The following is a 19496-nucleotide window of genomic DNA, read 5'->3' on the forward strand; positions in this document are numbered from 1 at the left end:
CTCGGGACTAAATTCACTTTGTTTTAAACTCTCTTCTTTGAAAAGTTGAGGTGGGACAGTGAATTAGAATTGTAATACAGTGAATAGACAGCGCATATATATATATATACACACACACACAGTGAATAGACATTGTAAGACAGTGAATAGAATTGTAATAGCGGTAGCTGAGGCAATACCAGTTTGCCCTGTATCACTTCACCTTTAAGTCAGGGGTAATGAATTCAAGATTTAGTTGGTCTGCTTTTACTTTATTTCAGCAGTGGTCCTTTTGCTGAGAGTTGAAGCAAACAGAGTAGCTATTCTGGGATCCCACTCTGAATAATCAGAGTCTTTATTTAACCTATCAAAGGGAAGAGTGAGAGGAGGCTTAGCTGACGATCCACGCTAACTCTATGAGAAGAAAGCATAGGTCATCTTTCTGCCTTGCAGATGGGCAGCAGCAGCAGTGTTTGAGAACTTCAGTTCAGCACTGAAATAAAGAATGCATTCTGACAGTGATGAACCATTCGAAAAAGACACCATTGGCAAAGTCTCCATCTCCTGGTGTTTTTCAGACCAGATGTTTTTCTGTTTGAAATGACTTTGTTAAACTCTTCAATTACTGAACTGACACAGAGATCTGCTGTTAGATGGATTCAAGTGAACATTCAAGTTGGGGTCTAATCTCTGAACTCATTATTGGAAATTCTCATTTACATCTAAGAAGTTGTTAGAATAATGTGTGACGTTGCAGTATCTGTACTCCTGTAAATAATTGTAAAACTACAAAAAATACAAAAAATTGTAAAATAAAAAAAAAATTGAAAGGAATTGTAAAACTGAGAGTGGGCTTAGGCCCATCAGTGTCTGGTTTTCAGATTGCTCATTCAGCCTTCTCTTACCCTGGGGCTTCCTGTCTAATGCTCACTGATGAGGCTGCAGCCATTCCCGTCTGTGTGGTCAGGAAAGCAGTCAGAGGAAGACTTACAGCTTGCTTCTGTCTGATGGATGTTCTGGAGTATCTGTTTGGTTTATTTGTATGTGCCGAATCTGACTTCTTGTTATTTGAGACTTGAACCTTTTCCCTTGTTATGTAAAACCACCACAAAAGCTATTTCGGGGTTCTTGACATGCTGGTGATTCAGAGGGATACTGTTAGACCTTCTCCAGTGCAAGCATGTAGGTGTAAGAGGGCAAAAGTGTTGCTAGGATCAATCTTTTGGAGGCGCTTCAGTGTAGGTTTAGATTTACTAGTCGTTTTCTTTTAGTGCATAGAAACTCATCAATAAGCAAATGTATATTTCCAACATATGCTATGGAGCTGTAGATTTGTTTATCATACGGAATATTTCTATGAATATTTTTGCGCGTTCGAAAAAGATTGAGTCACACTTCACTTATGTACAAGAAATCTTTGCTCTCCCTTGTCTTGCTGCTCCTTTGTAACTACTGTTCAAATCTACTCTCATCTGTTACTAATCCTTCAAAAGTGAGAGGTCTTCAAAGCAGAGATGATCTTACTGGTTTGTAGGAATGATATGAGTTACGGATGCACAGCTTATATGTGCTTAAGATTGGTGTAAAAATAATTTGATTTTGATAACACTCCATGGTATAGAAATAGGTATATATTTTCATTTTCTAAAATAGATTTTAAGACATCATTCACAATTAATTGCTTTGCTGTCATTTTTATGACATAATAGTCATGATATTTCTTCCACCCCATGCTTAAACAAATTTCTCTCTCTATGGAGACAAAGCACATGCCACAGAAGTAATAAAAATTATAAGCCCTGTAGCGTAAAGTAAATCTAAAACAAGCCAGGACAGAAATATTTTTACATATAACCTAAGTTTAAATTTAGTGTAGCGGATTGAGCCCTTACTTAGCCTTTAATAAAACAGGATTCTAGGGTATTTATATCTAAAATAAAGAAATAAAACTAATTTCATTCCTCCTGTCCTTATGTACGACAGTGAGAGAACAAGACCTTTGTGTTGTAAAGGGAAAGAACATTTAAATTGCAGTCTTGAGAGGAATGGCTTGAAGGGACGTGTTACAGGCTGAGGACTCCCCCTCAGGTCAGTGCAGTAGAGGGTAGGCTGGAAGGTGAGTCAGAGCATTAACCAGACACAGATGTGAAACTCAGCAGTGTACAGGTGTGCTGGTTTTGGCTGGGCTACAGTGGTGCTTAGTTGCCAGCTGGGGTTAAACCATGACAACAGGCTAAAAATTATTTCCATGGATTTTAATGAAGCTCCACTAGGGATGAATTTAAACCATTACAAAGAAGCGTTGATCTGGCATTTTACAGCTAGGATCATGTTTCTTATGCTGAATGCCAATGTTCATTTCTCAAATGTCAGAGTTGTTTAATTACTTTATTTCACCTTTTAATTTTTGAAAGTATTTAAAGTGTTGCCAAGGGGCGTTCAAGTGGAAAGGACAAGTCAGGTTTGTGTTCATTCTGTTTTCTTTTGTTTGTATTGAAGTAATGCCTGCGTACAGTTGTCATATCTTACTATACTTTAAGTATACATACATTGGGTAAATATTATACAGTCCATATATCATACATCACAAGAGGATGAGGGGCTTATAGTTGCATATTAAGAGGTGCTTGCAGGCTAAATCTAATGGTCAGGAGGAGCCTGGGAAGTCTGGAGACACCCTTGGTCAAAGTGATAGGTAGCATTATCACTGGCTCTGACAGTTTCTGCAATCAGGACTGTGGGAGGCAGCATTTTATTTCATTTTTATGAGCTCTTTTCTGACCTTTGCAGGCAGTTGAGCAAAATACGAATGTTCACACAAACCACTTTTTGTTTCAACAGCACTGAAGGAAAATAACAAGAAGCATTAACTATCATGTTTTAGATCAAATGCAGGACAGATTTATTGAGGGAGGTGCAGGGAAACGGTAGCTTCCTTTTCCCTTTAACCTCACTCAGGATAGGATGTGCCCACTGTCATACGAGATGTCCCTTCTGTCCACCCATGGCCGTGGGAGCTCTGAATTTAAGCAGTGATAAGTTGTATTTGGCAGAAGTTAGAATACATGGAAATTAAAAATATGCATACTTTGATTTTGTCCTTGACTTTTCAAGGGTTTGTTTTGGTGTAGATCTATTTACTGTAGCTTCCGGGTGGCAGCTAACAAGGGATTTGGTCAGCAGACAATTTCCAGCTCTGCACAGCTTACTAGTTGGGCATAGGGACAATGTGGCTTTTAAGGTGGGTTAAACACAGGAGTTCAGTCACGCCAATCAAACTTAATGGTTCAGGATCATCTTTAGATACAATGAGTGCTGAGACAGAGAAAAAAATGCCAATATCAGGTATTTCTAAGACCACACAGCTGACTCCTTTTAGAAGGCTTTTGGTCATTCTGTGCAGGTCATCCACAGCAGTCAGCTGTTAGAGCTTTATCTCTACTCTTCTCTATTCCAGAGTCTGTTCTCTTTTCAGTATCTGCTCACTCGTAGCAGCACATGTCCACTTTGCATTCTTCCTACTCGGAAATCTATGCCCGTTCAAGATAGAAAGCTTAAAAAAGTATCATCCAGGCTTAGATATTAGAAAATTCTTCAAGCATGTTAGACCTGGGTTCTGGGATATATAGTTTTGATTATTTATTTATTTACTTATAAGAATAATTTTAGAGGCACTCAAAAATAATTTGAAAAACATTTCTGTGATCCAGGAAAGGGGCTGCACTGACTAATCTTAAGGATAGCCTTCTCCTCCTCTCGTACCAGAGGTATGGGACTGTAATGCGTTTCAGTGGAGTTCGTCTCTTTCAGTATGGCAAAATAACAAGAACCTTAAGTCCATTATGAAGAAATACAATTTTACTAGTTGTGCCAAGTTTTAGAGATGATAAACAAATATTTTTTAATAGGCTGATGTGCATGGAAACATCAAACCAGCAATGACCAATGAAATCTCCAACCCTAATATATTTTGTGATTGAATCTTCAATACTGGATTTTTACTAGAGGCAATTTTGTATTTTGCTTACTAAAAATATCTGAGGGATTTGATGTGATCTGTGTAGCAGAACAGTATATAAATTTCCTAAAGGCCTGGGGATAGTCTTCTGCTGATGCTGCTGTTAGGTAATATGCATGAAGGCGCATTTTTCCCTGGCCCATGACTCTAGTGCTGCAGGGATGGAATAACAGTGTTTCTTAGCACAGCTAAAAAACCACGTAGGCAAGGAGACTGTTGGTGGTGTGGAGGGACAGGGACACATCTGCAAGGTGTCCACTCGCACAGCACTCCTGCGATCAGCTTGGTACCAGAGCCATTGCTTCAGGCGGGTTTGGTGATCTCTTCCACGCTGCTGGGTTTGTCTTGGTGCACAGGGGCAGAAGGGTTCATGCAGGGCTCCCGAGTGTTTGTACTGCTCCTGAGATGTTACTGAGACTTTGGCCTCGTGCTTGGGACTCCTGCGTGTCCTGCAGCCAGAGCAGAATTAGGTAAGCCCTTGATTCAGGGGTGTTTTAGCTGTAAGTACAGAAAGGACAGCAGGATACGGCCCCAAGTAATGTGCAGTGATTGCTGGATGGAAACAGGTCACTCCTGTCTCAGTTTTAATTATACGGCTTCTTTGTTCTCAAGTGGCTTGCCTTGTGGCAGGAGCATAAGGCTCTGTTTCCTCCCTAGTGCTGATGAGGCAGGGCAGGCTCTCTGTGACTTCTTACCCTGCTTCATCTTCTGCCCATTTCTATCCTTCATTTACAGATGGGAATTTTGGAGGGAAGAGCTTAAAGCGTGGGTGCCCCGTCCTTCCTCCTTTCGGTGTGGCAGCCCTCCTTTCCTCCTCTGCGGAGGAGCACCTGCTCTCTGCCTGGTGCTTGCCACGACGGGTTCTTCCTTTTCGCACTGCAACAATTCTTCAGTTCAAAGTCTGGGCTGCGAGGTGGCAGCTGACCTCTGGCTCCAGCTGTAGGTGGCCAGTGGGACAGGCTGCAGGGCCAGCTGCTGCTGGCAGGGCTCCTTGAGGGGCGTCCTGGGCAGGGAGGGGGTGGATTCCAGTGCGGATGCTGGACTTTCAGGTGCCTCAGTTTCCTCTGTAATTAGATTAATTTTACCCTTAGGGCCTCTGTCTGCCTCGTCCCTCTGAAGGTAAAAAGTAATATTTGTACCTGCCCCTGGTGTGTTTTGGGGAAAAACAGACAGCGGAGGAAAATTAAGTGATTACTTTGGCATGGAGACCAACAGTTCTTTTTGCTTGAGCAGTCCTCTCTTTGCTGTAAGATTTCTTTGGCTTTAGTAGAATAGTATTTATTACAATTACATTTAAATGGGCCATGTGGTATTTGGAATGGAAGTGGGCACACTGTGCTGCAGGGATGGAAACATATGGCAGCGTTCCCTGGGTGGTAAATCTCTGTCACAGCTCGGGACTAGAGGATTCATCTGAGACTCTGGCTATTGAGATTTGGGGAATGTGTGACTTAATCCTGTAAGCAATTTTGTAAGCAATTTGACCCACAGTGGGGCCAAGCTTGCCTCCCCAATAACTATATTTATTAGTTGTACACAGATTGATCATTCTACCTTGATGCAGAGCTGTAATTATAGTGTTGGTAGTTTTGGAGAGCAATGCATGTGGGGTTTTTTTGCAGGTAATAAAATGGAAAATCCAATTTGCAATTGCAAAGCGAGCCCCTGAGTGATACATGATCTTCATAGTGGCTCCGGTCAGAGGGTTACGGCTAATCACGGTGCTGGCTTGCTTCCCCGGTGGCCCGTGCCTGAAAACTGAATAGCGAGCAGCGTGAGCCTGCGCCGTGAGCCAGCATGGATTTAGACACACCGGCTTCTAGCTTATTAGGTCCTCTTTGTCACAGTACTTAATCCTGCTTCCTGATCCTTGTTAGAACAGGGCTGCCGAGTCTCTTAATAAAGGAGATGGGCGCGAGGCTGCTAACGAGGCACAGTGGAGCGTGAGGCAGCGAGGGCAATTGCTGCCTGACTGACAGAGGGGCGAAGGCGCCCTGCCTGTTGTTATCTCAGAGCGGGCCTCAGACAGCTGACAGATGAGCTCGCTAAGGTAATGGTAACTTGTTGATAGGCTGATATGACATGCATGACATCCTTTCACACGGTATAATGGTCTGTCTTTACTCTAATTGTGTTAACCCTTTTTACGGAGGGGAACAGGTCGAGGATTAGCTGTAATGCAGAACACGCACTGAAACGGCCAGCAAGCACCGGGCTTGCAGCAGCTCCCGTAGCATGCGTGTGTGTTCATGCTACTTACATGAGTGCCTTTAATTTTGGAATGCTAGCACGTCAGGTTGACTACAGATTTCTCTGACAGCTTGGTTCAGCCAGTCTTCAAAACCTTGTAAATTTTTTTTAGTTTTGTTTCCCATGGTTAAAGATTTTTTTTTATTATTATTTATTTATTACTTTGCATTTATGGGAGGAGGGTAGACCTTTCTTCATCGTAAAATTCACAAAAATAAATTTAAAATGGTAGCACAGATTTCTTATTTTAATTTATGGAACACAAGAAAATATTTCAATGGCCAGATCTTCCTGGAATTCAGCCTGTTGTATCCATAGCCAATGAGGAGTTTCAGTAGAGCATGTACTGTTTTGGTTTTGACTGGTAAACGTTCACAAAAGGAACAAACAAACAAAAAAACCTCAAGCAAGCCCCTAATAGGTCTCTTAAGTCTTCCTGTCAACAAAATAGGTAAAACTGTCATGTTGCAAGAATGACGTTTTTGTTTTTCTCGGTATAGAGAACTACAACCACAGATCGGCGGTAGGATCTCAGTATAAACACCACGTTGGGCACTGGGAAGGCAAAAATCCTGTTGGGCTTCACTTGTTGACGTGCTTGGAGCAGTGATTGAGAAATGCTTTGCAATGCCTAAGCTTCAGCAGAGCAAACTCCTACCTCCTTTCATTCCTGCAAGCTGTGGTGGAGAGGACCCAGCAGCTATGCACTATTAAGCCCTGCTTTAAACTAATTTGATGAATAAATATTATATACAGTGGGCTGAGTTCAATCCTGCTGTGCAATAGGTAGTAGCACTGAAATGAATAGGGTGGAACTGCATCCATCATGGTGGGAACTGCTATGTCCTCCTATTCCTCACCGCTAAGACTGAAATATTTGCTTTTATTATGGTTGTACTCTCTGAAATGAATGAAAAGTTTTATATTCACAGCAAGATATTTCTTTCAAATTTTTCATATTTCAGATTTTTTTTCACGTGCTGTTTTGTTTAATCCCTTTCAGGTAATTTGGATTTGACTGGTCAAAAGCAAGTCTTCAAGGCAGAGAACAATCCTTGGGTTACCCCTATTGCTGACCAATTCCAGCTGGGAGTATCTCATGTTTTTGAATACATTCGTTCAGAAACATATAAATAGTAAGTATTACATGTTGCTTATATACTGTAGCTGTGTTGGGTTTTTTTCCTGTAGTGTGTTTGGCAAAGTGTTATCAGCTATACCCTTCTTTCATAATCCATGCAGTAGCTTGGTATTCAGGGTATTAAGGAATTTTGGGAACAAGAAGGTAAATAAACGTGATTCAGACATGTTAGGAAAGCGCAAAGACTGTTTGATGTTGTCCTGCATTTGTTGTTCATTTCCAAGAGCTATTAAGTAACATGAGAGATGTAAATGAGCAAGCATTGCAAGCTTTTGAGAAGTATTAATTTTAAGTATGTACAGTAAGGTTTTATAGATTTAAATAGATATTTGTTAATGATTTTGGATGCAAGTTGTTACGTTTTGAAAGAGATGTCCAGAATTTAAACCTGTTTTGATCTGAACTGGTTTACACAAGTCTACAACCCTGGTAATTCGAATACTGATACTTTCTTCAACAGTATAAGTGGAAAAAAATAAACCTCATGCTGGGATTTCTCCATTTTAATTCAAAATTCTATGTACAAATGCTAAGCATTTGTTAAGGAAATAATGTCTTTAATCATTCCCTGAATTGAAATATTTCTTTTCAATAAAAATCTCCATGTTACCAGTCCACAGTAATACTTCAGATGGGAAGTTATTTTTACGTCTCTCACAACAACCTTGATGCCGTCTTCTAGAAGCAGTAGGTAGTATGACACACAATACAGCCTCTAGGTTGGAAAATTAGTTTTCACATTTCCCCTTTATTTAAAAAATATATTTTAATAATTTAGAAGCTTTTCTGACTTTTTTTTTTTATATGGTGGCTGTCTAAACTCAGTTACGAAAGGAGAGTACTCACAAGTAAAGGTTTTGGGATTCCAATTAAGTAACCAAGATGTAAATTTCTGTATCAAACTAAATGATCCAGCAACGGCTTTTGTAGGCTGTTCTTCATTTACAGAATTTAAGTGAAAAGGATCACAGATGGGAGAGTGGTTACAAAAATTGCGTGTCTCAGAAGTGTCCTGATATTTATGCTATAATATGTGTTCTCAAGATAGATTTATTCATAGATTTAAGTAGGCTGCAACACCCGTCTTCTAGTAGTACTCTGTACTACAGACATGGTGTAGGGTAGCAGCTGTCTGTCGCCTTAGACCATCCCTTCCCCACAGTCCATTGTGTAGCTGCATTTAGGTTTCTTTATAATGTTTTGTAAATTTTTTTTATTGCCAATTTTATATTTCTGTTTGACCAATGTAGATCAGGGACCCCCATGCAGTTCTCACAGGAACAGCTCTGGGCATCAGGAGGACACTAAAGTTTAATTCATCACTTGCCTCAACTATTGCTCTTTGTTTTAAATTAGCCATATGATGTTTGCTGTCTTGTTATTTGCTGACACTGTTAGCAAGACGGTGTTGTTGGCTAATGGTCTGATTTTGATTTTGTCCACAGTAAATATTTGAAGCCTGTATAGTTAACAGTGTAAGCAAAATCAGACTTCCCCCTGTTAATAGGGGGAAAAATAAAGAATCTTTCCATGGCTCACTCCTGGCTTCTATTTTGATCTTAGAATCTTATTCAGTTAAAATGTCGTGATTTTCAAAGTTTAGTGATGGAAACCAAATACATGCAGATGTTAATAATTATATGGCATGTATTCATTTTCAGCACATAACTGTTTTATATTTAAACCATAGATTAAAAATATCTGTATAATTTCATTAGAATCCCAGTAGCAACTTGTTTTGATTCTTGATGGAACTTGTTTCACATGCTATAAAGAGAGTTTGTGAATTTTCTTGCTGAAAAAAGATTGTCCTTTTTATTTCCGGTTACCTCTAAATATGTGATCTGAGAATTACTTGGATGCCACCTGCTACAGTCTTTTTTCTGTTTGCATTTGATTTTAGGTGTTAAAACTCATAAGCAATGGCATAATCTAGGTTACTGGTCTAGTAGCATTTTTTGCACAAAAGCAAATAAGCTGTGAACACAGAGAGAATGAAAACTTTATGTGATGAAATTTTGATCTTTTCCTGCTAACGACTGTACACCTTCTTCAACTTCCTTTTTCTTTCAGAGCCTATGTCCTGCTATTGTGTCTTTTTCCTCATTAAGCAAATCACAAGCTTGAGATATGAATGTCATGAGTTAAGCAAAATTGAGCTCTTGGGGGTTTTTTGGATCATTCCGCCAAAAGAAAAATTTCAAAATCAGCTTGTGACATGTAATAGACCCAGACAGCTTAACTTTTACTCTGAGACCAAGCAGTAGAGTTAAATGGATGATTGGATGGAATGGTGTTTGGATAACCTCACTTGCAGCACTGAGAGGAGAGAACAGCTCACATACATTAGCAGCTGACAATCAGATCAGTAAGTTTACTTTCAGGTACTTTCATAAACCAGGAAATATACATCTATGTGGTAGATGGATTGTGAGCTCCAGAGATGGTAATTGGCTCCCTATGCCCATTGCTTTTGCTGGCTGATTGGAAATATTGATTTTACTTTGTTTACAAGCCTAACATTGTCTATACTAGCTGAGACAGAGGGTATGCTCATACAATCACAAGTGCCAAGTTTCAGGGGCTTAGCAAGTTATGTTTCACTAAGTGATTTATGCTAATACGTTTTATTTTATGTTTGCAATGACTAGAACATCATATTTACTCAGTTTTTATCTTAGCCAGAAAGTCATAATTCACTAAGTCTTGGCAATGCGTGCACTTAGAGTCACATTACGAAACCTTGAGGTTTCTACTGATGGCTGGCACAAGCCATAACTGCATGCTATGACTGGAGATTTCCATTCAGGTTCTGTGAGGTTGCACTTGTGGAGCAACTACCAAATAGATCACCAACCTCTTCTTTCCTCCGTGAAATGGGCTGGCTGTTTCAGGCCTATTTAGTGAAAAAATTACACTCCATTTTTAGCCTTGTCTTAGGATATTCATGCTGTAGTGATTAATTGGTAAGTAGGGATGACACCTATGAGGGATGATTACGTCTAAAGATAAAATGTCATTTGTCTCACATACTTTTACATTTCAACGCTCCTGTTTTACATGGTTTTGAAGCAGCAAGTATAAAACTGGAATTGCACTTCACTTCACAAGCGTGTTAACCAGTAGGACCCTCAGATTCAACTCTTCTTACTTTGTAGCTTCTTTCATTTCCTTTAATTTCCTCACCCTTCATGAGAAATGATGCTGGGTGATTTTTTTCAACCCTCATTTTTCAAGGCAGATTCATGATGACAAAAAGATGGGCCGTATATTGTGGCAAAAAATGTGTGTGGAGGGGCTCTTAATTCTTAACAGGACATTCAGCAGCTCTTGGCACTTTGCTAGCTTTTGTTGGCTAAAATATGCCCACTGCACGTATCATCCTGTGACGGCATCCTTTGGAAATAGGTCAGTTTGCCAAGTATATAATGATTCTTAATCTCTGACTGCCATACTGACATTCTGAAAGTTAAGTTAGTAAGCTGAATTTTGGCTTTGATTCTATATATACTCAGAAGGTGCCATTAAACTCCCCATGTGGTGTCATGATAGTGTTGAAAAGCAGTTGAAGAACTTGCTCAAACAGTAAAGGGTAATGGCAACCTCATCTCCTCAAAGGGCTTAACTAAATGTTTTATTTTTTTTATTCATGCCTTTAGTCAACTTTCAAAGTGACCTTTATGTTGTAAGCATATTCTCAGAGGATCTTCTCTGTCTGGGGTACTGACAAAGAGATGATGGATTGTATGATTTAGTGGCTACAATGTACTTAGACAAGTGCAGACAGACATGAACGTTTGAAAGAAAACAGTGAATTAAGCACCTATGAAAAACAGAAATCCTGTGATGCTCGTCAGGATCAGTGCAAGACAATTAGTGATTTGATTAAGATGAGGTAAAGCTGAGAGGTGCAATCGGTACCAGTGGGTGGGTTTGGTTGCTGACATTTACAGCAAACTTAATCCAGAAAGCTGCTCTTTGGGTACATTTCTGGCATTAATCATGTGCTCTTGATCAATCTTCATGTGAAACTTGCTCTTTGCCTGTTTGTTCTTGTAACAGAAAGGGTAGTGATTTTGCTTTTATCACAGTGGAGTCTGTTGCAGTCATCGTCAACTGATAGTATATCTCAGCTAAAACAAAATAATTTGCTAGGTCCTGAGTGGTCAGAGTAGCATTCAGACTTCTAGCATTTTTAAGCTGCCATTGAAACCGGCCATCACCTTTTAACACTTTATTTAATGATTGTTGTCTCATGCTTTGACCTCCTTATTCCAGTGAGGCAGAATTATGATGGAGCAGTTACCATTTGTTAAGTTTCTAGAAAGCAGGTTTTCCCCATGAGGCAGTCGATTTGGAGTCAAGAGTCTCACCAAGATGTTTTGTGAAAGAAAGTAAGTTGCACTTTTCACATTTCCATCAGGAAAGGTGGTAAAAGAGCAAGCCATTTTAAAGACTGACACATTAACTCTTAGCAGAGGAAATGGTTTGATAAATGCTATGCTGAGCATATATCGCTTGGCAGCATTGGAACGTAGGTTTTCCCTATGCTGCTCTGTGCTAAGCATTGTAATTGAAAACCTCATTTCATCGGCAGTGACAGTCTGGAAAAATCCACTCTTGATTCAGTCATCTATTTAGAGACAATCTCCCCACCTTTCTTCTTGAGAATGAATTGTTGAACTGGACCCCCACTATTATGTAGCAGCTGCTTCCAGGGCAGTAGACACAGGTCATGAAGTAAGAGATTCTTCTTCTGAGTTATATTAACGAAGAGTATTTCAGCATTTCTTTTTTACAAGTAGAGGAGACTGGCAAGATACTCAGAATAATGCATTAGAAGACAAAGAGTATCTTGAAATAACTCCTGTTCTTATTCCACAGTTGTTAAGCTTATTCAGTTTCATCTGTGTGATTGGTGCTATCCAAGATGTAAAGAAGAGGATCAGTAAAGCCACCTATCACAGAGTGGAAAAGAGGCCAAACAAGTGAAAGATCCATGTGTTGGTGGTGGGGAAGCATACTGGGGAAGTGGGACTTGCCAGCAGTTGAGATGGAGGCACCAGCAGGTTGAAGTGAGATTGTCCTGGAACAGTGTTACTTGGGCAGCACGGTCTTAGACCTGAAGAATTTAATTTTTTTGTATGTTAGCACAAAAAGTAGGAGTATTTAAGTGACGTTTCCTGATGACACAAAGCTAGCCGCACAGAAGACAATCAGCACACCACACAAGAATTGGCAAATGAAGAAGAGGACTCAGGTGTATTAGTTACAGGTTTTCTGTGAGCCACCGGTGTGATATGCTGCAGTAAGGGGAAGAGAAAGAGAAACCACGGTCTCCAGAGCTGCGTTAAGAGAGTGGGAATTTTCCAGTACAGAAAAGGAAGTATTGTGCAGTTTTGGTCGTCACGTTCATGAAAGATGAATTCAGACAGGAACAGGCAAAGTGAGGAAGGATAATAGGATGATAATAGGAATGAAGAGCCAAGAGGAGATTTAAAAGGTATTTGGTTCATTCAGCAAAGCGAAGACTGATAACAGAGATCGTTGCTGTCATTGGGATGTAGAGGGGGAAGAAGAGACTTCATTTAAAGCATGAAAAAAATGGTGGACATAAGAACAAATATAAATAAACTGTTCAACTGTGTATTTGAAGGAAAGTCTCTAATTATTAAGGGAGCAAGGTGATAACCTTCTGATAGAAATAGCCTTCTGACAGAAGCAATGAAGGCCAGTATCTTGTTTGTTTCAGTGAGCGCTGATCAATTTGAGCAGGAGTCTATGATGTGATTGCTTGTGGCAGAGGATGGCATGTCTGTGATGCAGGCAGACCTTTGTGCTTCTGTATTCATGTCTTCTGATATTTGAGTGAAAAACTCAGATGACCCCCACCCCCATATATTAAGATAACTGCACAGTGCGATTGACACTAAGGGAGACAAAGCTCTGTTGTCTGTTAATATAAATGAGGCAAAAGATTATTTTGCGTATCTCTATGTTTAATAACTCGTTTAAATGAACGTGTGTGGCAGTTTTGGGCAATAGTTTAAAATGACAAAAAATTTTTACTAACCTAATAATTACTGGTTACTATATAAATTATATATTCATTAGGAAAAATTAATTTGGGGTTATAAAAATCTTCATCATATTCCTTTCTCCACTTAGGCTGAAGACATACATAGAGAGAATGCTTCTCTCTGGCAGTCTCTAAGTAAAATTAAATAACTTCTTGTATTATCCAGTCATTATCTTATCTTGTAACAATACCAAAAAGAACAGAATTGAGCACAGTATGATCTCAGGAGTAATTTCTAATGGTGAGACTAGAATGTAAGTGCTCTGGAGGCTCTGGGTGAAATAAAGACCGTAGAGAGGAACCCAGACCAATTGCTTTAACCATCTAACGTTGATTTGATTCCAAGGAGTACGGTTAGATGCCTCAGCTGTTTGTATGATGCACAGAGGTCAATGAAGATTTAAAGAACTTGGATAGTGTGATTCTACCCTGCCTTGCTAAGAAAAATAGGCCATAATAAATGCTACTTTCCTTCTTTATTTTTCTTTTCTTTTATCACCCGTATTCTTTGGTAATTTGTGGAATAGAAGGCTTCATGCATTAGTTTTCTCTTAGGTTCAGCTCCACAAATACTTATACTTCTAGAACAGGTATTCTCATTGTTCCTAGAGGGATTGCTCTTGTGCATGTGCTCATAAGATGAACTTTTAGTAAGTACGACTTTACCCTTCTCATTTGCACAGTGTGGTTCTCCTGGGCCCTGTACAAGAAATAAGATGGCGTATGTGTCCAACAGTCCATTGCTGGAGTTCACTTCTATGTTTCAGTGACTTTTTATCCTGGCACCTTTACCATTTGGCCCCTGACGTGGCTGCATCATCTGTGCCAGTGGTAGCTGTGACCTCATGCATTTTAGGGTGGTTTCAAAGACTGGGTAAAGGTAGTGAAAAAGAGATGACCTCAGTGATCTACTTTAGGTGGGATTCTCTGAGATGCTGCATTTCCTGTGAAGATGAACTCATGGCAAATTAAACTTCCCTCAAAGGATGGTAGGAAACAAGATCCATTGTAGCTAAGAAATAAACACGTGTTAGCAACCCTAATTCACACATTTTGATCACGTACCAGTAAAAAATTTTAATTAACCAGTAAAAGTCTTTTATCAACCTGATGTGGGGAAATATAAAAATGTCACTTACGTTTGGTTCTGTTGTATCAAAGGCATCATACTGTATATTTTATATGAAAATACTGATTCGTATTCCAACCAAATGTTGTATTTATTGGCTGTATTTTAAAAATTGATAAATATATTAGTACATTATTTCCAACAAAGACAATAGATGACTCAGAGTCCTGACATCTTTAGACAACATTTACATGCAAATCTGTAACTCTTCCCTAAAGAAGAGCAAACTGGAACCCATGTTGAAAGATAAACAAGAAAAACAGTATCTCTGTATTTTTGTGTTTATATATTACTAAGATGGATATGTAATAAAAACAAAGCTATCACTGATCTATCTGACAGATACAGATACTGCACATATAAATATTGGTCTAACTACTGATATTACCATTCCTTTTGATGTGAACTTTCATACAAAGTTTAGAATATTATGCAGTAATCCATTTACCGTGTCAAGGATGATAACCCAGGGCTTAAGTCACTGGGGCGGATGTCTAGGGCTGTGTTAGAAGCAGAATTGGAATGAAGAAGTGAGGAAAGTGCAGAAGCTGAGGACTTGATGAAGCCAAAAGTAGGGAAACAGAGACGGATACAGGATTTGAGTAAGGAAACAAGACAAAGTTGCATTTAACTATAAGGCAAGGCAAGAGCAGTAGCTGAGTTAAAAATCAGTGGTAATTATGGTAAAATTCAAAATGAGAAACAGCTAGGGATGTGTCAAAGAAAGCGGTAAGAAACAGAATTGAGGACCTGGCCTAGAGGGCAGGTTGGGGTCTGAGCAAGCAAGGTGTGAGATGTGCCGCTTCAGGCAAGTGGCACCCGGAGCAGGAAAAATGATAGGTGGGATTGAATAAAGTATGTGCAGTGGGGAAGAGGGCTGATCCAAAGCGGGATCTGTCTTGTTAGCTTCTTAGTCATTGGAGAGACTGGTTATGGCTCTCTGATTATGATAAATCTAGAAATTAAATGGGCCCTTTTCTGAACTATGATAGATTATTAGTGATGGTGAAGGAAGGGAAGTCATGTTTTGCTGTGCTTCTGTTCTGTATTCAGTGCAAGCAGAATGGTCTTTTAGGAAGATGAGTTATTTCTTTGTCCCCTAAGTAGAAGCCTGACCAGCATTGTGTTGTGAGAAACGGTTTTAAACCTCCAGGCCTGTGAACGTGCACTCAAAAGGCTTAGGAGACTTGACTGACAGAGTCTGGACTTGCCAAAGTTCAGTCTTAATTAAATTGCGGTGTCAGGGAAATGCCAAAAAAGTGGCAGAAGTGCTGGTATCCTTCCAACGTCAAGGAAGGAGAATAGACCAAACTGGATTATTATGACCTAGTTTACGCTGGCATCCATTTTGGGTTAAATAGTGAAGAAGAGACATGGGATTCTACTAGAGAAGATGTAAAGAATATGGCGTAGTATGAACATAATTTGTACAATTAAGGCATGAATATGATTGAGAACTATTTCCTAAAGAGACATTATAAATTTGGTTGGTCAAGGCAACTCAGTACATAGAAATTTGTGAAATGTTTAGCTTGTACAGCTGCACAATGTTCTCATTAGAAAATGAGCACTGTATAATTTCAATAAAACACTAAGAAGAATTAACAACTGTCTGGTCGGTTTTGGGAGATAATTACCAACAGGGATATTTCTGGTGAGCTCCACAGAGATCTGACCTGGAACTGCTCAGTGTTCTCAGGTATTTGGAAGCAAATATGCAGTTGTTTCTGACTAAAAAATTGTAGATGACCTGGAAGTCATCTACAGTGTGTCCGGAATGCATGCAATTAAGAAACTTGACTGATGTGCTGTGAAGGTGCCTCACCTAATCATTTTTTTGTTGTTGTGAGGACATTGCAGAGAACAGAACTTGGACTTCACAGCAGATAACAAAAAGAATAGAGTATTTTAAAGATAATCCTCAAGACTGCAAGAGGAAGAGGAATAAATAGGAAACAGCAGATAAAAAAAATACTAATTGGAACTGATGTGGAAAACATGTCGGTAGCAATAAGGGTTTTCTGGTAAATTTGTGTAACCAACAATAAGTAGTGGTAAGCCTGTTAACCCTTTGTAATCTTCAAAATTCAGTTGACTTGCTCTCTTGTTTTCTTCTTCAGATTGGTTCTTTATAACCAAACAAGAAGAGTTACTGCACACATTTGCTGGTTTTATTTGAGAGATAAATTAAAAAGTGGCGCTTTTATAATCAAGCAGAACTGTCTGCAATTTCTATTCTCTGTACAGTCGTATCTGTTTTATTGCATGCTGGCTTTTATTGAACTCCAGTTTCTTGTTTCAGTCTTCCATTATTTGAGCGTTTTGTGTGATCTGTAGCAATTTTTTTACCCTCCTGGTGAGGGCTATCAGTCAGATAGAGGAGTGTCCCTAATTTTGTGATTGCCTTTATCAGCTGTTTATCCAGTGGAAGGCTGAGATGGGAATGATTCTGGTGTAATTTTCTGCAGCCACTTGTAGTGCAAGCTCTGATAAACTTTTTAAAAGCCATGATTTTATTTTAGCAGGTATTGCTGTCATCCGGTTTATATGCACTTTATACCTAAGGCACAGTGTTGAAAATGGGTATAATCAGATTTCATTTTAAATTCTTGTTATTAAAATTAACTTTTTCTTGAAAAGTATAACCTGAAAACCATGAGCTTCTGTTGTATATGACACAGGTTTTCTCAGTCCTGGATTTCAGTGCTTTCATCCGTCCAAACAAGAAATGTTAAAGCTGGGAATAGTCAGATTTAGGTTGTGTTTAAGCAAGTCCTTTTGACTGCAGCTTTGCAATGGCTTTTTTCTATTCTGTACCCAACCCCATTAATAATTTAACACTAAAAATCTGATATACTCAAAATCAGTTAGTATCAAATATCCCAGGAAAAAAAATCCTGTAGATTTTCCTCTTCATTACACTTGCTTGGGAAACTGGGGAAGGAAATTACAGTCTGAAGTGAAATATGCAGGAGCACAAACAGTAAATAGAATTACTTAGGATACTGACCATTTCAATTGCTCTAGCTTCACCAAAGCAATAATAATAATAAATGCAAGAATATTAGCCCTCTTCATAGTTTTGCCATGTGTTTTAAGAAGCTGGCTCCAGTGATAGATGTAAACAGCAGCATTTATTTCACTGAATGGGGAACAGTGATTCCCTGAATTATTGTCCATGAAGCCCACTTATAAATTTATAATCAGATAGGTTTTCAATCCTACAATCGTGTATCTTGCAACAAAATGCTGTCACATGATGGTAAATACATGCAGAAGTAAATGGAGCAAATCCTAAACCCAGTGGTGTAAATATGGTTCCTCTTGTCAGGAAAAGGAGAATATTTGATCCCTATTCATTTGTGTACCCGGATCCCTACCTCTGGCCTGCTCCAGTGTCTAGTTTTGTGGGAATTCCTGCACGTTCAATGTTTTTGGGAGTTACCCAAGGAAAAAGAGTGGGACCACGGAGTCCAGGACTCTTCAAAGACGTTAGTTCAGATGCATTGCAAGAACCTGCTATGTGCAAAGGCCCTGATAAGGAGATATCACAGTTTTGGAAGAATGGGATTTCGGCATGGGTATATATGTACAAGTTTAGACTCCTAAAATACAAGTGAATTTTACTTACAAAAGCTGCAATTCTGAGAAGATGGTTTTTTGGTCACCTTTCAACTGGATATAATTTCCAAGCTAAATTCTGAATGTTAGTTTTGATTATTGCATTTGATATTCTGTCTCCTGTTGTTTCTTGCCTGTCCCAAACTTAGATTTACTCTAATGTTGACTTTAAAAAAAGGAAAGGTATGCAGGGACTGACAGTGATGATCCTGAATATAAATTATATCAAGCAAATTGATGCAAGATAAAATTACCAAATCAACCTTTTTTATTCTATATTTTATGGAATATCTAATGTATATTTGGCAGTAATTTACTCTTGCACATGAATTTCTGACAGTTTCGATTCTTTGGGCTTATTAATCAATGTAGTCAGCACCAGAGCAATTTTTATGAGACTCACTAGTCATCAAAAATTTATTATCAGATAAATCAAAGAAACAACTAGCATCTTAATAGGGTGAACAAAGTGGCATGTAAAAGATCATTCAAGACTACATGGTTTTGACACTTGTGTATTGCATTTACTGCTAGGGTCAGAGGTTTTGTTTGCACTTTCATTAAAATAGTCATCACCATGACACAATTGCTTCCTTTTGTGATAGCCCTTTCTTCCTTCGATTTTTTATGTGTGTGTATATATATACTTTTTTTTTTTTTCATGTTAGCTCCATTCTGGCAAAGCATACAACTCCTATGTAAAATGTAATATAGAACTTTAATTAAAATCTGAAACTTCTATAGCTAGTTGTAATAGATGGTGTACGTTTCAGGAGCAGGGTGGGATGGAAGTACATTGCAACTAGTACCGGCATGCCCCCAGTATGCTTCAGTCTCTGATCCAGTGGCATAAGGAGCTCTGATATTCGTTCCAGTTAAACCTCTAGTGTCTTATTTGATACAGTGATCTTTCTACTTTCTGAAGAGATTACATGTTTCTTGGTATTTTAAGAAGAATTTCCTGGTCACACTTCTTGTGGCTGTCATTGTAACAGAGCAAAGACAGAGCTGGATCCTTCCCAAATCTGCTTTTTCATTAAAGCAAAATGCTCATTGTACCCAAACACTCTTGCATTTAACATTTGCATTGGTTGAATCTCCTCTCCAGTCTGTACACAAGCAATGGGCTGGCCTGTTCAAAGGGGACGTAGCCACAGGTGTGTGGCAAGAACATACTGGTGACAGCACTGGGAGTGTGGCTGGTGGCTTCACATTCCCCTGACAACTGCTGTTGGCTCTCTGGCGTGAATGTGTCATCAGGAAAATCCACGTGCGAGCT

General features: G+C 39.1%; 1 protein-coding gene across 2 annotated transcripts in view; it reads left to right on the forward strand.

Moving 5' to 3' along the window:
* Positions 1-19496, forward strand: part of RSU1 (Ras suppressor protein 1) — a 107371-nt gene that overhangs the window by 35738 nt on the left and 52137 nt on the right. For both annotated transcript variants that reach the window (XM_074574562.1, XM_074574560.1), the window contains exon 8: positions 7251-7383. In XM_074574562.1, coding sequence (XP_074430663.1) covers positions 7251-7383 — 133 coding nt within the window. The remainder of the gene's footprint in view (positions 1-7250; positions 7384-19496) is intronic.

This window comes from Larus michahellis, chromosome 2, assembly GCF_964199755.1.
Source record: "Larus michahellis chromosome 2, bLarMic1.1, whole genome shotgun sequence".
Lineage (NCBI taxonomy): Eukaryota > Metazoa > Chordata > Aves > Charadriiformes > Laridae > Larus > Larus michahellis.